The sequence below is a fragment of the Hesperophylax consimilis genome, chromosome 8 (genome assembly GCF_061612785.1).
Source record: "Hesperophylax consimilis isolate HC1 chromosome 8, BYU_Hcon_1.0, whole genome shotgun sequence".
NCBI lineage: Eukaryota > Metazoa > Arthropoda > Insecta > Trichoptera > Limnephilidae > Hesperophylax > Hesperophylax consimilis.
Window position 1 is genome coordinate 9904639 of NC_142843.1, and position 14079 is coordinate 9918717.

The window sequence follows — 14079 nt, forward strand, 5'->3', positions numbered from 1 at the left end:
TTCCAGAAACGCCGTCGGGTGAAAAATGCGCGGGAATTTCTTCGTCGTTTTTTCCATTTGCCGGGCGGTTTCCTTTGTCGGGAATTCGGTTTCGGGTGGCAGCCTCCTTGTCTCCTTCCGTTCCCCTTCAGATCCTACCCGGCAATTAAATGGTCACTTCGGAGATGAGCGCTATCTCTTGACAGCTTCTTGATGATAATTCTATTTTATTTCAATCACTTAACCGAAAATTTGAAGTTATATCTTTGAAAGACGATCTTTTCAGCAATTAAGACGATGCCATACCCAGTAATGCAAAATCATGTGTTTTTGGTTTGAAAATTTGGTCGCCTAGAAATGTTTCAGATGCTTTAATTAAATACTGCGAGTAGAATACGTCTTGGCCATTGAAATAATAGATAAGTCTTTTTTATAAGCCCAGAAAAAAATCATGTATAAGGCCTATGAAAACTGCTTTAAAGTTCAAAATCTCCTACTTACGAATCCATTTTCGGTTATTATGTTATTGTATAATGTGGCAAATTAAGTTATTTATAAAATGATCGAAAAAAAATTAAATATTTATGCCTGATTATCCACAAAATAAAATAAAAGGCACTAAGTTCTTTTATTATATCAATATCGGCTAGTTGCTTCACAGAACTGAAATGATAATAGAACTTGAATAGAACTTTCACAGTCCTTGAAAATGAACTGTGAAATTTGAGGAATTTTTCAAATAGTCGAAAACAACCCGTCCTTAATGCGTAATTAGGTACCTCGTAAGTCGCAAAACTTCAGGTGCCTCTGTAAAAATTTGGCAAACAATAAAAAATCTTAGAAGTTTTTCCTAAAAAGCCCGCCCGCCCGGACCTTTGATAAGTTAGCTGTTATATTTATTTTTGTTATTTTTAGGCTATTCCGTTAAGAAATCTCACGCCAGTTTCAAAAGGGTAAATTAAGGAAGTATAACTACCGCGAGAATAGACTTTTCAATAGCTATTCGTGTTTGACAAAAATGACACCTGTCGACTGTGTTGCTTCGCCGATCTTTGGTTGATAGGGTAACCAGATATCGTAAAAAGTTCAAGGATTTCAACCTGATTTTTAACCCGACTACTTTATTCAATTCAAGGGATTGATTAATTAGTTAAAATTGTTGTTGTTTTATTAACGTCGAGATATATTTTATACGGCTTTAGATAGCTTGGGTACACGGAGAACACTTACTGACATTGTTAATGTATTAAAAATCTGGTAAAATTATTATTCGTATTCCTGTTAAAACCGGGACTGCATGCCTTTATGCGCGAATGAATTAACAGATTTCATGACACAAGCTCTCAGTATAATACTAATGTGTTATGAGGATTTCGGAACATGTGTTCATAAAAATTCTTATGCTTATTAATAATTATTCTTAAATTCTTATATTATCTTAATTCATTATATTTATCATCAAAAGCGCAGCTGCGTGATCACGTGTTCCGATATATTCTGAATGGACTAATATTTTTCACAACACGTTTTTAACATGATTTTAATAAATCATCCACACTCATTTTTCTCCGTATATAATCAGGGGTGACCGGATAAATCATCAAAGAAAGTGATGAAACAAAAACTTTATTAACTGGGTTAAGTAGGTTAGGTTAATTTTTTTTTCATCGTTTCTAATCACTTTTTAAAAGTGTGTTGAATTGTCACTGTGTTGAGTTATCATGGAACCATAATCAGGGTATATTCCATAAATCTCATTGGCGAGTCTTACAAACCCAAAATAAGTTCGCTTTTAGCTACTCACTAATGAGGTAAGTACGGTTTTCTTTTCAGTATCATGGTACCCACTTCCATCCATAACACGATTTTCTTTGTGACTAGTGACCAGTGACAAGTGACCGGTAACCAGTGACCAGTGACCAGTGGCCAGCGGCCAGCTACATAAGTAGTCGACACAAACACGTTTCAGTAAAACTAATCAGTGCCGATTGTGCATACAAATGGCTACTTAGACAAACTTCACTAATAGTAATGATTGCGCTTAGCGTAATTATTCCCCGGTAACACCAAAACTTAGCGAGCTCGAATTCGTCATCACAGAAATAATAACACGGTATTTTTGTGAAACAGAAGCAAGCGGGCGACTTGGACGGTTACGTGTGACGAAGTTTAGTTGTTACGTAATGCAGTTTGTTAATTATCAGCTGAAATAGAAATTTGCACCTTAAACTAGTTGCAGATATTTAGTTTCATGGTTGTTAAGCTTATTGCACTATTGTTTCAAGTAGTAGAGAAGTGGGCGCTGCGGTCGATAGGTTTGCAACTGAGATTTATTTATGAACTGTGTGTCACTTCGTTGCAGTTCTATTGCTCGGAGGGATCGTGAACTCTCTTATTCTCTCTTTCGTAAAATATTTAAATAGAGTTCTTGATATGTATCTACATTCCGGGCGTCCAAGCATTACGATCTCTTCTCGTAGTCAAGATGAACTGAACGCTAGAACAAAGTCCTATTTTCAAAGGAGTTCCAAGTCCATATTTTTTATTTGTTTTACGATGTGATGTCGTGAGGTGTTTCTCATTCTATTCCTACCGGCATAATGCTTTGCTTCCTCCCAATGTTTTCGTATTGTTTCCTACTATCCTATAACCCAACCTAACCTACACATAATACCTAACACATTCCTATATCCCATTGAATTTAAATTATTTTTATTGGATCACTACATATTATGAAAAACAGACATGATTTTACCGAGTAAATTAAACTTGGTTTAAAAGGAGTTTCTACTGTCCGTCTAATATACATATATCCAATTAGGTAGGTAACGACTATTAATAATTAGTAAAACACAAGCTTTGGAGTAAGAAACCACAAATACTAGGCAATAAAAGCTTTTAACAATATTTCACTTGTTATAAGAAATGAGGGAAACTAAAAACATTTCATACTTAAAATTGGATGGATTAAAAATTTAAAAAGGCAATATAAAAAACAATGTATACGTACTCGCAATACCATTACTATAGACACTTCTTTATAAATATAAAACCGTACCTCACAATACACACTTCTTTATAAATATACCTACAACCGTACCTCATAATATTTGCCGATTTTTTTTTCATTACTACCTTTATTGTGGTAGGTATTTTATTTTATTTCATATTATATTTTTATTGAATTTTATTTAATTGTTAAATGGGGGGCTCAGCACGGGCAAAGTAACCAGTGAGGCCCACATTATCATAATATAATGTGTGAAAATACATAAATAATATATATAATATCAGTAAAAAAATTATGTATCTAAGTTTGTTTATATCTCGATCATACCATGTTTTTAAGCGACATCTTTAGCTTCTTATTTTCCTTTCCGACGCTTATTCTCCCTTCACTTTTACTCCAATATTATGTACAAGCGAAACATATAAGCGAAAACGATCTCTGCCCTTTAATGTATGCATCCTCCTAGAAATAAGAATGAAAGCATTGACACAAAAGACATTACCAAAATGGTTGTGTAAAACAATGAATATTTGCGAAAAACATGTGCTCTTTTTAAACACCCTTCTTCAAATAAGAATGAAAAGATTTACACAAAAGACATTACTGCCAATAGAAAAAAACATTAGATCTATCTTCTATCTACTCATCTGCATAATAGTGAAAATAGCAAAATGGTCGTGTAAATCAATGTCAGCCATCATCGCATCACCGTGACATGATGTTAGACCGGTTGTATTGCGCCGGGCCTGGTGACTGCGCCGCTCAAAGGACCGGAGAAAGTTTCGCATCAGCCAACAACAATGGAGTATTTGCATATGGGCTTAGATTGCCGGCCAGATGTATTCAAGCTATGCGACTGACGGCCTCGGTCACCAGGATTAACTCAAATACTGGACATAATATTGACTATCTGTATTTTGAAGAACCGAGGATTATTGTCAGTTATCTGAAATAACATTTGTTTGGTATAATGTGTTATTACATGCTGAGTTTGCTAACCGGTTTTACAATTTGTTTAGTAAACACTTGAACAATATCTATCGACAATAAGGCGTCCTTTTCATTATTATTTAGAAGCTTCATGGCTCATGATAGAAATTACAATTTTTAGTTGAAATCAGTTCCATTGGCTTTTAATTTTAAAGCAAAAGAAACTCTGCAAACTTCATAACGCCAGAGCCCACCATTCCAAAGTGTTTTTATGATTCAGAAAATAGACTTATGATTTATCATTTTTGGGTAGGACACCTTGAATTGTCACTGAGATTTTTTAAAGAAAGACAAACATTACCTGAACGAATAACCTGACAATCTCTAATCAATTTGTAAATCTTCTGCTATAAGTGGAAAATATTACTTGATACGTTCATTCCTTTCCCATGTGATGTTTTAAACTGATTTTCGCAAATTGATTTTTTTTAAATTTTAATTTATTTAAATTATATCGCGTTTTGAAAATCCGGATTCGCATTTCAGAACGAACCTTGGTACTATAATTTATTGCGTATTCGTTACGCCCATTTTTTCCGTTCGCGCTTTGTGAACACTTGGCTCGCAGCCAATAAAGATGACTTTGAAAGTATGTACCTACACACATCATCCAGCATCTAGGATCATCAATGGACCGATGTGAACAGGCAAAATTCACTATTAATAGAATACCCACACCATATAATTATATTAATATTTATATCCTCACATTCCGTACAATTATGAATAATGGAGGAATTCACCATGAAAGTATATTTTTGTATATTATTATATTCAACTCGGGACGTTATTTCAATTAATTTGTTAAATTATTTCGGACCACGATTTGCAGATTTATAATTCCTGCTATCTAGTCTGCGAAATCACATGGGGACCAGACTTTCCTAAGATGACCCATCTTGGCCATCATTATTCATAACATTACCCCTCCCCCCCTCCACAGATTTACCGGGTCTTGTTATAACAACAATAAATAATAATAACAAGAATAATAGCTGGCTTTTGTTCTGTCCTCGGGCCGCGTCCATTCACAGCGTAGCCCATTGTTTTGCTTTGTTAGTTTTTTCTCTTCTTTCTCCGCCGCGTCTGAAGCAGGCTTAAATCTAAAACTCAATAGAATTGTTAATGCAACACGTTTTTGTAACGTTTTTTTTATTTTATAATTTTGTTATTTTTTATAAGAAACGGTCATCGAAATATGTATCAATTTTTTTTTTTTTGTCCAGATATAAATTAACTTGTCTTGCTATTATCGCCATGTTTTTAAATGAATTCCGATCACATCAAACTCTAATGGTACATTTGCGAACTTAAACGCGAACCGAGCCACGAATTAAGGGAAAGGAACGAAGCAACTGCAAGCGGCGTTTCTCGCCATTTCGGTTCAGTTCGGCTCGTGTATGTATACGTAACATAATATACATAGTTCGATCGCTACGTAGGTGCATTTATGTATTACTGTGACTATATGCACTGAAAAAATAAGTTTTTCTGAATTCTTATTTTCATTCGTGAATTTAGTTAGACTATGGCATCCCCAATTGATGTATTTTGTGAGGCTGAATGTAATGGGGGAAGGGGTAGGGAAGATTAAGGTGAGGGAGCACCTGGCTACTCAGAAATCGTCACCAAACACGGCTAAAGCCATTTGAAGCAACGTTTCAATTCTGAGTGATTTTCTTGCACCAGGGCGATACTGAGAGTACCTTCCACTCTGGAACGTGCCTCAAGTATACCATATAGAGAATTGTTAAATAACACAAATTTATAAAATACAATTATTATACCTATATAGATAAATTTTTTATAATTTTAATTGGCGATTTTTAATTTAATGTAAATTTCTTATAAATTTTATTATTTTTATTTGTTGTATTACCTATTAGAAGTAGAGTTGCAATAAGGAAATCCATTAAATATTTTATTTTCGTTTTAAGTATACTTCCTACAATGTTAACTGACCGGTCAGTGGCTGAGTGGGCATTGCGTTTGGGTCCCACCCAGGAGTCAGTGTGTTCAATTCCTCGGCTGGCTAAGTCCTCCATCACAACACAGGCAACATTTTCAGCTTACTGTGGTGGTAGTAGGAGATTTTCAAATATTGTCATTTTTCCTCAATTATAAATACAATTTCTTCAACTTTAAAGCTAGAAATTTCTTCATAATTGGACACTGTTTCAAGTCAGTATTACGATCCCTTATTGAAGTCCCCTTTTGCCCTTGTAATTTACGAGCCCTCGATACGTGCTAGGCTGGCAGGCGAGAAAGGTGCCACCCTAAATACTAGATATCCCTCAGCCTTAGTGGAATGCCAACGGAACCTTCCGTGAGATATAACCTTATTGGTGGGTGTCATCCCGCCACCAGTCACGGCTTATTTATCTTCTTCACTTGCATGTGTTAAGGCGATGCCATACGTAGATAGTAATGCAAAATCATGTGTTTTTGGTTTGAAAATTTGGTCGCCTAGAAATGTTTCAGATGCTTTAATTAAATACTGCAAGTAGAATTCATCTTGGCCTTTGAAATAATCGAGTATTTTTTAGATAGGTAAGTCTTTTTATAAGCCCAGAAGGCCTATGAAAACTGCTTTAAATTTCAAAATCTCCTACTTACAAACCCATTTTCGGTTATGATTTTATTGTATAATGTTGCAAATTAAGTTATTTATAAAATGATCGAAAAAAAATTTAATATTTATGCCTGAACATCCACAAAATAAAATAAAAGGCACTTTTTGGCCATGTTTTTTTCTTGCATAAATCAAAACAGGCGAATGGTGTTAAGCGGGAATTTAAACCTTTTTGCCATCTACGTAAGGGTTGTTATTGATAGCGGCTAAATTAAAAATATTACACCACTTAATGCATCGACTTAAGATAATAATAATACTTGGATGTACAGTACACGGAGAAAATGAGTATTGCTAATTTAATAAGAATCTCTTAAAATTGTTCGTTATTCGGTTGAAAACGGGATTGCAAGCCCTTAACGATTGAATTAATAAAAATAGAAATTATATTTGGATGATTTGTATAACGCCGTTTTTGTTAAAAATCACCTTCGGTCAATCAAATCGGTTATCAAGTTAATATACAAAATACATGTTAATTCTACCTAATTGGGATTCGACTCAGTTGTTAGTGCGGTTGACTCAATTCCCAGAATTTAATTTTTTTCCCTTTATTTAAAAAATATATGTATCCCAGTAAAAAAAAAGTTTTTTTATTGGTTATTTTTTTAATTGGAAAAATAAATTTTCTCAACCTTAAACAGCTCTAGCTAAGTTAGCAATATGTATATTCGACATTGCTCATTGGAACAGTGAAAACATACGTTGTGAATATCTACTACAGGTTTTACAAGTCCACGCTTGCGCACAACTCGTAGAGCAGAGTTGCGAGCGGTCTGGGGCGGGAGGGTGGTAACTGGGTGGTTGTGGTGGGTGGTTGCGTTGGGTGGGTGGTTGCGTTGGGTGGGTGGGTGGCTCGGAGCTTATTCCACTCGACGCCCGACAGCAGGCCGCCTAGGCCGAAGGCGGGAAAATAATTAATTAACCCTTTGGGGAGATTTAAATTTCCTAATTTGCTCCGGGAGGTGTCGCTATATTTTCGACGCGAAAAGTCGTTTCGATAAATCGCCTTGTAAATATTTTCTGCAGTGCGTTTTTATGATTTTAATTTGACAAATACGAGTAAATAATTTGATATGAATGTTTTTTATTCGACTACTAAAAAATTAAGACATGTTTTCAAACGTAGGTTTATTAATTTAGTTCTTGTTTTTTCTTCAATGTACAGAAATGTAATATGGCTTTCTCTTTTCAAGGGTGTTCTTGGCCATCAGTCTATAGATGGAGGGAGAGAAGGCGAATTTATACTTAAATAAAAAATATTATTACTAGCCTATCTGAAAAATCACGGGACAGTCTGAATTCCTGGAAAAACTGTTACAATTTTGAAAATTTCTCAATTAAAATAATTTTACTGTAGTTTGTTTTATACTTTATTGCTTGTCTGAATTCTTCATACGGGCAGTTCCAATTTTGAAAAATGACACTTAAATTCAAAGCAAATATGAGTTCATTGAACTAGAGTTGCGCTGGACGCACAGACAACCGAAATTAATATTTTTGACTATCGCAGATCCGTGAAAAACACGGGAAATTATAATTCCCATTTTGAAAATGCCTGAATTAAAAATCTGTATTAAAACAATTTTCTGTTAAAATATTATATTTTACGATAGGTTTTTAGGTAGGTACCTGCTAAACATCGCTTATCTGAATAATTATTCAATTCAATTTTGAAAATGGAACTTAAATTCAATAAAGCGAATCCGAGGTTATAAGAGTTCATTGAACCAGAGTCACAGACAGAAACTCAACCAAAATTAGTATTTTTGATGTTTTGATAACACTGAAACCATTGATTGCCTACTGACTTCTTTACAGCTTTCCTTTACCTAATATTACCGTCATCAAGACATCGGTGGGCTCAATCATTTATTATGACCTTCTAGCAAATGACTCGCTGCTGTATTCTATATCGATGGTTTTGATCTCAGTGTGATTTGCAATAACGCCGAAACCGCTTGCAGGTTGTTGCACCAGCGTCACAGTGTGATCAGTGCAATCATTTCTCTTATTGTTGAGCAGGTTTTGTGTCGATAACCAAAATGGCAATCCTGTTCAGAAACGAGTCAGTCTTGTTACCGCTTCGAGTATTGTCCATATCGATCTAAAATCGCTAAGATAAACAAACATCTTTTACGAATCCTGGAGCACACGTTAGGTATATAAACAGGAAATTAAATAGGAAGCCCATTTCCTACTCCTTAGCAAGAATAAATTTATCAATTTTCTACTTATTCACTCCTGCCAGCGTTCGAGATACCAACAGGCATGTAAGTTGTTAAAAATCCGCTACAAATAATACAATATTACAGGTAAATCATTCCAATTAAGACCCCATAATTTGAATTTCTGTGAAGACTTTAAGTTTTTAAGCTCTAAAAATCTATATGTCATGTTTTAAGATAATCTCTATTCAGTTTCCAAATTGAAAAATCACGTTTATATGTATGTATTTTATTTGGTCATTGGTATTTTTCTTGTTTTTTATGTTGACGAATAATTTTCTATGACTGTTTAAAATGTGCCCGTTTCGATCTGCCGCCAAAACGACATGTTTGTTTTTATTCGTGAATTCGGGCAACCGTCTTATCAGGCATTGGCGTCTTCTGTGTCATAATGACGTTGTAACCAGTTGGAACTGTTTCGGAATGTACAGTTTTAGATCGTTTTTGAAATCAATAATTGGGGATTGGGGATGCTGTGTGGAAGGAAAGGAATGAGAGGAATTTCAAAGAAGGTAAAGGGTGTCCAGGAAATATGATTATATCCCTCCCGCTGCGGTGTAAGGCGATGGGTCAACAGAGACCAGTTGGAGAGGTCAAACGGTCTACCCAAACCAGCCTCTCCTAATCCTGAACACACCTCACCCAATGAACCCGAGCATCCCTGCTAAATCACCAAACGTGGCGAGCCACTTGGAGTGACCAATGGCAGATGCGTTGGTTATCCAATAAATGGTTCCCGGGGCGTCGGTGCGCAAACCCAACTCCCAAATTGATATTATTTTCGGGCGTCTGCGAGGTTAGAAGAGACTGCGGGCCGGTGTTCCACCCGTTATCTGATAGTTTTTAGAATTGTTCATTAGCATTACATTCAAACGTGTCCTCTTTAAAATGATTTGTCTTTATGTCTTTTCTTTCTTCTTTTGTACGTACCCTCTCCTATCGAAGGTTGGCTATTACCAATACAACATTAACACCTAATACTGAGAGCTACACTGGTAAGAGTTACACAGGTTTTGATGCCTCGGGGTGCTTCGTCTTACTCCACATTCAATTCCCTTCTTTCCCCCGATAGTCAGCTGATGACTCCTATTTCGCGCCCCTCGTGTTCAAAAAATTGCAGGTTTTTTCTTATTTTTATACGATCTAATACGTAATTTATTCAAAATCGAAGCGTATTTATGCGAGCTTCGGCCATTCTAAAGATTCTGTCTATTTATTCAATCTTTTATACGCCCTTGGAGATTTCACATTGGGAACCCACATTGGCTTGGTAATAAACAGTGGTCGCGTACAATAATTACTTACGTTACAATGGTTTACAATAAGACAAAATAATCTAAAATTATCAGGAAAAATATTTTGATATAAAAATATATTTATATGTGTTTTAAATGTCGAATTAGTCGTGTTAAAAATGTCGATATCATTTGTATATTCATTTGCTAAACTATATGGAGGCGAGGAATTGAAGAATTTGCTCCACAATTTGTTTTTGGGCGATGATATTAAAATTGGTACTTATGCTTATAGTGTGTCGAGTTGGTACTCTTATATTGACTAGACTCAAGAGTTCGCAACAAACGAGTTCCGAATTTACAATCTTCAATCTAAATAGCATGGCTTGGTTTAGTATCCAGGTTAGGTACCTACTATTCCACACAGAAGAAAATTAAACAAAACATGTCAACGAACCTCTCAAAATTTGTTAAGGTATGTAGGAACAAATCGTCATTCAAATTTAACCGTATTTTAATTGAGTCAATCCACATTTTTTTATGGCAACCCTTTTTGTCTTTTGTTTGTCCTGACGTTAGGTAAAAGTACCTAGCATCCTGATGACATAATAAAGTAGTATAAAGTTGGCCGCTAACTAGTCTCCCCTAATTTATAAGTTTCGGCACAGTGGTGTTGTAGATCCCAGAACAACTATAACAGCAGCATAACATTCGGCAGCTGCAGGCTACTTGCATGTGTATTGTGCTGAGTAAGAGAGTTAGTTGCTGCTAGTATGCACTTATGGATAATGAATGCGCCGTGCATAGGTTGATTGTGACTGTAAACTGTAAGGAAGTAGCGGTGTGCCTGTGTGTGCGAAGCCTCACAAGTGGTGGGTGTAAGGGTGGTAGTGTTCACATACAGCAGACAGGGTATTTTTTATGCGCTGTACTTATACCTGGGAACTGAGCGTACATAAATGGTTATATGTGTCCAGTGAGGTGACCACTTATTCGAAACAAAGTGGGAATATTTTTTTCAAAATTATTATTTTTTTGTTTTTTTTTTTTTATTGGTAGGCAATCATGGCACTTTCAAGGACGCAATTTAAAAAAATAAATTACATTTCACTTAATAAAAGTGCCGGTAAATTGCCTATTGCCGAACAATAATTGTCTAAGCAGTCAAGTTCTTCCATTATTGTCGTCAGTTAAATTCGCAACACTAAAAACGATCTCCTGCAATAATCTTCACCAAACTTATATGAAATTTTAATTTTGTTAATATTAACCGTGTTCGTAATTATGCCAGTTTTTGTAGCGGGTAGGTGGCGAAGAGAGAAACATTATATTGAGAGAAGAAAATAGATAACAATAACAATACAACGCAATCTTGACCGACACTACGGAAATCTTGACGAAAATACTTTACCAAGTTTTGCAAGTTTTAGTAACCCCCCCCCCCCTTCCCGCTCTCTGAAAATTAAATTGATATAAATATTCAAAGAAACCTACTTCGCATTCGTGTCGGTAATGGAAGTAATTTTAACGCACCTGTAGTAGAAATCTGTACTTTGGTAAAATTATTATTGGTTTAGGACCTTACTAATTATTTGCTAAGACGCCAACTAAATATTATTACGAAAACACCATATCTTCAACTTAACATTAAATCAGTGATATTTAATGTTCTTTAGCAAAATAATTACCTACTGCCAATATCAAATATTTAAGTTAGTAGAAAGCAGCAACATATCACGGTTACCCTAAGAGAGACGGCGAAGAATCCTAGGTATTTGTTAGATAACGTCCCCCCTACAGAGGGTCTCAAGTTTCTCCGCCGGTTGCTCACCCTATCGCCAAATGTATGTAGACGTACAATCTATAGATACGAAGCCTGTATATGCCGTTATGTACTGGGAAACAAAAAAAAATCAACCGACCCTTCGCGTCGCCCTCAGCCAACGCAAGGCGAAACGAGTCAGTCAGTTTTTACCCGTCGGAAGGGAATATTCTCTCTGCGTTTCCTCTGGCATACTGTTTGCGAGTTTTCTGCTTGCAAGTCGAAAACTATTATATCTCACAAGTAGCTAGACAGTGTTCTGTACCCGAAAGTGATTCATACCTTTCATTTTGTTTTGTGCTGTTTTTGATATTTTAAAGGTTTCTTGTGATAAGTTTTGTTCGGTTTGTTGTTATTGTTATGCATTTTGCTGATGCCGTTTATTAACAATGTAAGTAATTAAACTAATTACGTAGTAATTTATAATAATATCTTCCCAATACATCCACGTAAAGTGTAAAATCAGTTCGCCAAGAAATTATTTTCGAAATTACCCGAAAACAAGTTTTTTTTTAAATATGTAACGTGCAGCTAACAGTGATTAAAAAACAGAACCTTAGAAAACTTCCCCTCCTAATACAAAAATCGAATAATATTGGATTTTCAATGAAATTTCTACCCCATTTTTATGATAATAATGTATATTGTAAGGGGATGTAACCGTTTTTTTTATTATTTATGTTTTGGTAATAATGTGAAAACAGCCAAAAAAAATTGTTCGTATAAAAATCTCAAGGTTGGGAGAACACGAAATTCAGCTTTGGTGCTGAGTTCCTCAGTTCGGGACCTCGATTCGCCGAACATGAAGGTCCAGGTACCTACACAACTATACATCCCCGTGGTGGAGTAGGTACCTTGCCCACCGCTGGCTGTATGCGTGTAAATCAGGGGTTCTCAATCGTTTGGAAATATATTACGCATTGGATCAGCTGATCGAAGTTTTAACTAATAGTTGTTAATTTGTTATTTACTTACAATTAGAGGCTGTTGCGTGCAAATCAGAGGTTCTCAATCGTTTGGAAATACATTGCGTATTGGATCAGCTGATCGAAGTTTTGACTAATAGTTGTTGATTTATTATTTACTTACAATTAGATGAGCTGTCACCATAAAATAACTTCGAAATAAGTCAAAAGGGTTTAGGTAATAGGTATAAATTCTAGAATGATAATGATTTTGACCTATCCTTATGTTTCCTTTTAATTTTTGTTCGTGTTATATTTTAAAGTTTGTGTTATATTTTGCTGTTCGCTTCCTACAGCGAAATTTCATATTTTTTTATATTTTATGTCATATTAATTAGAGCGACTGAGTACAGAACTATACTAAATACCGAATAGTACCTACCGAAGAAATAAGTCGTCAAAATGTTGACATTGCGAAGGACTGAAAAGCTTGTGATAGGTACTGCAGTCTGCAACACTGTCATTTGAATCAGGGCCGGTCCTGTCTGTGTAAGCGCTATTACACTAGGTTAGGTTAGTAAATAATTATAAGCAATAATTAGTCGCCTGAAATATTAATGCAAATTGAAAATATCTCCCGAGTAAAAATAAATGCCGCCAACGGGAATTGAACCCGTACCTTATGTCCGGTCAGGTGCTCTGAACCACTGAGCTATATCGGCTTATTTCTAACCCGCCAAATAACTCAATATACATATAGGTACTAATACCTCAATCAACAATTACTGCGTATTATATTTTTTTTCACCTGTAAACAACCAAAATATTTTCAATTTGTATTGATATTTCAGGCCACTAAATTATTGCTTATAATTATTTGTTATCCTTTGTGCTATGCATAAAACCTTGTCTTATAAACATTAGTTTATCATTTAAAAAAATAATAAGGTTAGGTTTAACAACTTGATTTTTTTATTATTCGAATTACGAAATGCGTCCGTATCGTGAATACTTTTTACCTATGTTTACTTTGAAAGCAAATTACTTCATCATTTTTGGAGATATCGAAAAATCCTGTCTAATTCTATTTTTTAAATATAATACATTTTCTTCAAAATAAAATAAAAATATGAGGTGAGGTGTCATTTTCGATGTATTAATTCTCCGTAGATGGTTGAGAAGCCCACGAATAATAATTACTTTTGGTTCGTGCCCCAAATTTTTCTACCAATGGTCTCACATTGTTGTAGCCGTCTCTCGCCGCTGTTAAAATAATGA

At 35.1% G+C, this 14079-nt stretch overlaps 1 protein-coding gene across 2 annotated transcripts in view; it reads left to right on the forward strand.

Moving 5' to 3' along the window:
- Positions 1 to 14079, forward strand: part of LOC149421540 (polycomb group protein Pc-like) — a 47315-nt gene that overhangs the window by 29724 nt on the left and 3512 nt on the right. The window contains exon 1 of one of the 2 annotated variants that reach the window (XM_089634867.1): positions 12055 to 12287. The exons of the other annotated variant lie outside the window; for it this stretch is intronic. Coding sequence (XP_089490993.1) covers positions 12270 to 12287 — 18 coding nt within the window. The 5' untranslated portion in view covers positions 12055 to 12269. Of the gene's footprint in view, positions 1 to 12054; positions 12288 to 14079 lie in introns of those variants that run through there. 2 annotated transcript variants of the gene reach the window in all.